This window comes from Haliotis asinina, chromosome 5 (genome assembly GCF_037392515.1).
Source record: "Haliotis asinina isolate JCU_RB_2024 chromosome 5, JCU_Hal_asi_v2, whole genome shotgun sequence".
NCBI lineage: Eukaryota > Metazoa > Mollusca > Gastropoda > Lepetellida > Haliotidae > Haliotis > Haliotis asinina.
Window position 1 is genome coordinate 63,513,596 of NC_090284.1, and position 7,734 is coordinate 63,521,329.

General features: G+C 41.0%; 1 protein-coding gene across 1 annotated transcript; it reads right to left on the bottom strand.

Annotated features, from left to right (window-relative positions):
* Window positions 1–810: 810 nt before the first annotated feature.
* LOC137284251 (uncharacterized) lies at window positions 811–5,627 on the bottom strand. Its single transcript, XM_067815993.1, has 3 exons — window positions 5,565–5,627; window positions 4,278–4,379; window positions 811–2,283 (listed from the first exon to the last, which is right to left on the bottom strand). Coding segments are annotated over exons 1-3 (1,200 nt in total). The 5' UTR covers window positions 5,567–5,627; the 3' UTR covers window positions 811–1,187.
* Between the last annotated feature and the right edge of the window lie 2,107 nt (window positions 5,628–7,734).

The window sequence follows — 7,734 nt, forward strand, 5'->3', positions numbered from 1 at the left end:
ACTGGGAAAATGTCATTTTTACTGATGAAAGCTCAATATGGGCATATCCCAATAATGTGAAAATATTGACAAAGTCTGCGTCAGCACCGTTGTATCGACGACCTAAATACAGCCCAAAGTTTCATGTATGGGGAGGGATATCCTTATTAGGAACGACCCCGCTGTGTGTGTTTGAGGGAAATCTGACAAGTCAACGCTACACTAACATATTAGATAATTTTCTGCTTCCAAGAGCACATGTGTTTTATGGAAATGAATGGATTTTGCAGCAAGATAATGATCCTAAACACACCGCAAAACATGCCAAGCAGTGGTTTCAGGAGAAAAATGTGACTGCATTACCATTTCCTGCATATAGTCCTGACTTAAATCCCATTGAGAACATTTGGGGGATGATGAAGGAATGTGTGAATCAAAAGGGGTTGACAAAAATTGAAGACATGAAGAGAGAAGTGGTCCGATACTGGGACAGCATAACTCACGAGACACTAACCTCTCTGATAGGAAGTATGCCTACCCGTCTTAGACTGTGCCGTGAAGCTCAAGGAGACTTGATAAAATATTAAATTGTTACCTACACAACATGAAAAGGTCAGTTCACTTTCACAATACATTCAATTTTATCTGATTTGTTCTAGTTTAATAATATGAAATGCTTTAGCTATTCTCAATAATTTTGAACCATACTGTAATTGCAGGGCAACCAATGTCCTGCATATGTGCAGGAGAACAAGTGTCCTGTATTTGTGCAGGAGAACAACCAGAACAACCAGTGTCCTATAAATATATGCAGGACGTCCAATGTCCTGTGTATGTGCAGGGCAACTAGGGTCTTTCACATGTGCAGGACAAATATTGTTTTATTTATAGGCAGGACTATCAATACATACATGCAGTCTAAAATAGCGCACTATTTCTTTTAAGAAATCTTTACGAGAGTGGTGTGTTTGCATGACGGTGTGCTAAGTGCATTGACAAAGAATGATTTGTGTCATCATGCTCTGTTTCGTACACTTCACCGTTGATTTGTTCTCATGTCACCCTATCTATGTTCTTCTTCTAGACAAAATGTTCTCATACACAAATGACAAAACCAAACCAAAACAATTTTACCATGTCAGCCATTACTCTCTGATAGGAAAAGGTGTGGACTCATACATTCTATTACAAACCCATCGAAATGATAATCACGAGAGGTTAAATGTCGAGATAGTTCCATTTTCAAACATGTATAGTTTCTGTTTTAGCTTTGACATCATTGCTCCTCTGATACTGAAGTTGCTTGTGGACACAACAAGCACCTTGCAGAGACTGAGAATGGCTTGATCTAGCAGCGCCATCTCCAGGCCAATACAAGCACTAGAAGCATGTCCTTGACGATCAATATGAAGCACCACGCCATCCGTGTCAATTTCACGGTCACCGAACCATTTCCTGGCACTATTTCTTACTTCCACCGAGTCACTAGCTACAAAAATACGGCTAGTATTTTTAAATTTAGATAGAAATCTCCATAATGTGTCTACAGAGGATAATGCATTTATCTGAGAGGCGTCACTGAGCATGTTAGGATTTTTCCTCATCCGAACGTGAGCGCAAACTAAATCTGTTTTCTCTGGTACTCTGCTCATGAATCTGTCTAAACGTTCTTCAAAATGAAAAGATTTCTTCATCAGATTTTCCCATACGGTCTGGAAGACTTTAGCTCGACTTTTATCTTTTAACGTCTTTGGAATGTTGCGACCATATCTTCGACTCCTCCTTATTCTGTTGATGATATCTTGGTTTGTTTTCAGGAAGATAACATCACTAGGGTGTTGAATATTGAAGTCACTTTCCACGTCAACTTCGTCCTTGCGGTTGTCCATCCAATCCACTATTTCCCAATTTAAACCACGAATGTCCTTCACCAACACGTACCAGTTGACCATATTTGGAACATAGAACATCTTGATGTCACAAGGGTAAGACATATTAATACCAAACTGTCGACCTGTTACCACGGCAAGCAAATAAGCAGCTACCATGCCCCTCTGTCTGTCTCCCCAACCTCCACAAGAACGCATGTCGTCACAGAGGTAGATGAGGTACCGTTTGTGGGGTCTAGAGCGGGACTTCGATTCATCACTGACGTGTAATGTCGTGTTCTCGTCAACTGGTGTGCTGTTCTCAATGGGCCTGTTTGGTTTCATGTGCTGCCTGGCCCTAACAAGGGAAACAGAGTCGCCGTCATTGTGTGTCTCCTTGGTAACATGGATGTCAGTGGCGGCCACCTCCCCTACACTAAAACAAATGGAATCACGTTTAATAAAAATAACAAAATCTTTTCCATAATCATCAGAAATCCCTGCTGAAATTCCGATTATATCACGTGCATTTATTTATGCATGCCTATCCAATAGAGACATGCAAAGGCAAGTCAGCTGTTCATCATGTACAGGAATATATAGTAAAGTCAAAATACGTAGATACTCGTCAAATTTGGAAATGCCCTCCAACTATTAAACCTGAATGGGACACCTCGAATGCTAACCCTGATCTAAGAACACTAAAGCCAGTGTCATTTAATACGTCTTAGCAGACCGAAGACTTCAGAAGCTGGAATATTGATATAAAAGTGTGAAAGGCACAATGTCACACATTTTCAACAATAATTTGGGGCATATAGACTCACTTTAGCTTCCTAATGATGCAATAAAAGACTAATTGCCCTGACTGGTCGATTTGCAGACCAAGCTTTCAAGAGGGCGTAGCATTAGAAATTTCGTTGTGAAAACTTGATCAGCCTGAAAACTGAAATGTTTTAATTCGTGTCTATGGAAACATGGAAATAGCATCTTGACTGTGGTAAACAGCCTCTGTCACAGACAAAACTCAGTGTCTATTTTATTGACACCTATATGTCTGCCTGTCGGACTGTCAATGAAAAATTGCAATACTCAACTTCGATCATTGACCACAAGCACTTTGTACCACAGGCAAACTGTAACGCAAATAGGTTGCGCAACAAAGAGAAATGGTTCTTCGCCTCCATTCCCCCTGCCAGTTTCCGGTTCAACGGGGTAAAGGCACGGCGGAGTTAAATCTAGATATGCTTGCTGTATTACGAGTTCGCCATATGGACAACTTGCGGGGCAACCTCCCCTGCTTCATTCGCCCACTACGCCAGAAGCGTTTTTATGTAGAATAAATGACGACTGATAAGAAAAATAAACTCCAACAGTTTCATGGTAAAATTATGGTATTTCTTACTAATCTCAGCTTATTCTGTTCCCTTCACTGCGTTGAACCGGAAGCTTGCAGGGGGAATGGGGGCGAATAACGATCTGTTATATCACGAGTGGTACTTAAAATGTTGAATAAAATATATTTCACATGAGTAGTTATTAAATATGGGATTGGAAACCTGAGAGCACAACCCAGTGAGGAAATGGGTGTATACTTTTGATGGTGGCGATATGTTCCTTCGACATGAATAATACTTCTCGAACCGAAGCGAGAGAAGTACGTTGCCAACCTTTGCTCGCTTCGCAGGCTTAAAGGAAGACTGGTAATTTCTACTCTGCTGCGCAACCCTGTATGTTTGCCTGTGTTTGAACTTAACATCCATCAGGCTATACACCATAAACAAAACACATTGATTTATGGCTTGTGCACCTGAATTCTGTCTCTGCCACATTATATCATTACACAGACAGGCATACATGACATGCAGGATGATTGCGAACACTCTGTATCCGTTTTTCTCGGATGACTGGATCGGACGGAAACCGGTGCACACTCAGATTGTCAGTTTCAAGTATTGCTTTGTACTTGTACGAACGACAGTTTTCAGCCACGCCGTAGTTGGCTATCTCAGTACGTGTTGATTGGATCGAACCAAATGCAGAAAAAATGACTATATATGTATAAAACCCAACATCTAACGCACAAAGAGCCCTGAACTAGCCAATGAAAGTCTTCATTACACTGGGCTCGGTATCCCGGGTGCATCGTTTCGAGGGTAGCAAACCCAAGTGAAAAACATTGCACTTCTGATTTGCGGTTAAAGGTACATAATTTCGTCTATTTGTTTTTTCTCAATCAGCAACGATAATAATATTATATTCATGGATAAATGATAATTGCGTTTTAATCATGTTAAACTTTATTTTCTTGGTTGCATCTAAGCTTCAACATGTTGTAGAGAGTAGTGATGTGATAGTTACTACATTTTAAATGGGTTAGACTGAACCGATATATTCCAAGACGTCTGAAAATGACGAAGTTTGCGGTACCTGATGTCAGCCATCTGTTGGATGGGCCATGTCGTAAGAGTCAGCAAGCAGCCAGCCAGAAATATTAGCAGGAGGACACTAAACATGCGTGCCAGTGGCTTCCTGAAATAGTTCAAACACATTGCGACTATTATCTCACCGGATGCTGAAACATCCGGGTTGAAAAACTGCGGATGTGCTGGTTTTGTTCCATTGTAGTGTGGTGTTTATTATTACAGAGTTCATCTTCTGGATGTTTAGTTTGAAACTGAATACTTTTGAATACATAACTAGAGGTGTAAACCAGTGGTCGAGAGCAAGAACACCAGGAAACACGAGTGGGAACAAACGCATGGGCAGTCAAGCGACAGTAAGTATTGACTCATAGCTTAGTCCACATGACAAACGTCAAATATAAATTAATAATGTAAATCTGTAAATACCCGTAGGTAGAATAAATAAAGATATTCGGTTGAATTCACCTATTCAGACGATAACAAGGTCGTTCTTCTGTTTGCCCATAACAGGTCTACTTCAAAACGTTGTATTTCGCATATAACAGAAGGCTCCTTAAACCCTACTTAAACACCACTTAAAGATTTTATAGTCCTGCTTGTCAAATTGTGCATTTAGGAGCGATAGCCTATTCAGAGCTCAGAGAAGAGAACAATAGAGTGATGTCATCATAATTCCTGAATGTATCTGAATCAACGTTAACTGTAATCGCCCACAGCATGTATGAGCATCACTGTCACCAGTGAGAGAGAGGGAGAGCTTACGTTAATTAAACTGGGGTGCCGGTCCAACCATTTGGTCCGGTGAGGTAGGGGTGTCATAAATTATGTACACATGTGCTTGGGGACAGAGGAGAGTTGGGGGTGGGATAATCAGGCAGTGTGTTCATGATAATGTTGACAGTTTATGCTTAAGCATTATGGGAAAGGGGCGAGTGATGGGCATTGATTTGGTGTGTGCACGCGCGCGTGCGTGCATGCGTGTGTGTGTGACTTTGTAAATAAATCTTATGGGGTCCACTCACATTGTACATGGTCCTTCTAAAAAAGAACATCATCACTCCCGGCCCCAACACCTATCCCACGTCCATAAATTATGAACGGTTTCTTAACATGCATCTAGCAATAGAGTTATGTCATGTTAGGTTTCGGTATCTGAATCTTCACGCATGGAGTCTGGTTTTAGAAACAACGTTGACGAGATGGATGAAACACTACAAAGGCAACTTAAATCACGCGAATAGAAAATATGTCGCTGAAGCCAAAGCTAGAAGAGAAATATCCAGCTACTTACATTCTCCGCACTGCGTGAAGTCAGTCATTCAGTCTACTATCACATGACCAGTCGTGTGTAAACTGGTGTTCTGTACCGAAGCCGGTGCGACGCGACTGTGACCGTGGAGTCAAAGTGTCCAGAAATGAAACATTATTAAATGAGTTACAGGAAAGGTGGTGTGAACTCCAAAACATCGTTCTGAAACCATACGTGTCTGCCCAAACTAAGCGGCATACACCTCACTTAAGAACTGAAACCGTGACAATTGCTAACTGTGGTGTGAATTTTCATCCTCCGAAGTGAGACAGGAGGAATCATGCATGTGATGCTGAATGTGTGTCGGTATGTTTCTCCATGCCGCTCTTGGCAATACTCCTGGTATGTATCTGAGTTCATATACAGTTCATACAGAGAGCCGTGGATCATGAGAGAGTCATGGACATGTATGAGGTGTACGATAGCCTGTCAGTCATGGGAGACGGACAGGGTAGAAGTTGGATCGTAACGGGTGAGTGTCCCTTTCTATAGCTGAATGGTGATTTAAAGATGCTCAAAGCTCCCAAACAATATTGTAATTATTATCCCTGATAACCCAGGCTTTAGAGGGTTATAGTCACTTGGTTTATCCCACCGGGTATCCATTTTCTGCTGGATGAACAGACTAAGGCAATTTTAAAGAAACTCACTTGCCTTAGTCGAGATCACGTGTATCACATGTGCTTCGTTGATGGGCAGGAGTGAAGTCCTAGAAACTCCAAGCACGGTTGCTGCCAAACACGGTCACCCATCCAAGAACGGTAACTCAATGCATGTTTGGTTTCTAGTGGTACTTGATAATCACCAAAACATCTGTACATCGTATTTAGGACTGGGATACCCGGGTACCCGTCTCAATACCCGGCATGGTCTTGTAACTAACAGATTAAACAATGTATTGTTATTCTTTCATCATTAAGATAATGAAAATCTCGCACATTTAGTCTCCGAGCTGAGACATCTATTACGCATTCTTACAAATTTGATGTCACGAATTAACACAACGGGTTTCTGGGTAGTGGATACCCGGATAGAAAATTTACACCCGCCCAAGACCTAGTCGTAATGCTGTTTTTCCTTGTTGTTTGTTTGTTAATCTTTTTTTTGAAGTAAACATCTTTGATACAACTAAAAGAAGGAGAAAAACGTTTTGTTGAACAGTGATTTACCTAATATTGCCAAATGTATACTTCTGAATAGGGGCTAATCCTACAAGAGATTCTTTTTATGGAGTATACATATATAATAATCTTTTTTCTTCAAATAAACAATAATTATTGATCCCTCAAAACAGATACAAAAAGATCTCTAAATTCGTGTGTTTCGCGGAATTGATAATGACGCAAACACACAAACACGCACACACGCGCACGCACGCACACGCACACACACACACACGCGCGCGCGCGTATATTAGCAGGGATGTGAAATATACAGCCTGTGTTAAAGATTAAACTCGATTATTTCTATAGCACTCAAAGCGATGTTACAACAAAATTTACGGGAAGGGATGTAAAATCTCCAAAACCAGCCAACAGGATCGTCCAAATACTCAGTGGCAGCAATGACAGCCGGTCTGTAAACAAACACAAGTGCTTGTTTTTGAATCTCTTCTGTTCGTGGCAACATAACTCTGTTAGCTACGTTCTTTGTACTGTCAATGTGACGATACATATCTTTCATGATTTGTGAAACAATCACATAATACCATAAACGACTTAAGTACACGGAATTATTTCATTCGAAAACACCGCCGTTCTGACTGGAATGTCATATTTTCGCACATAACAAGTATCAAGAACGAGGACGGTCTTCTTGAGGTTGCGGGAAAGGGCGAGTATTTTCCCCCGTCATTTTCACTGATATAGGGATCAGAAGTGTTTTAGCAATAGTTCAAATTATCGTTCATCGGGATCCAGGTTAGAATTGGTCGTCAACAACACATGCTTGTCGTAAAAAATTAAAGCTACTAACGGGATCGGGTGGTCAGGCTCCCTGACTTGGTTGACACATTGTATCCAAACTGCGTAGATCGATGCTCATGATATTGATCATTGGATTGCCTGATCCGGATTCGATTATTTACAGACTCCGCCATATCGCTAGAATAGTGCGGAGCTAAACAATAAAGAAATAAGATGCAAAGAACTTA

What these genes read in the sequence shown, in the direction of transcription:
- LOC137284251 (XM_067815993.1), bottom strand. An exon ending in CAACAGATGGCTGACATCAG is followed by an intron (nt 2,284 to 4,277) that starts GTACCGCAAACT and finishes CATTTGTTTTAG; the next exon opens with TGTAGGGGAGGTGGCCGCCA.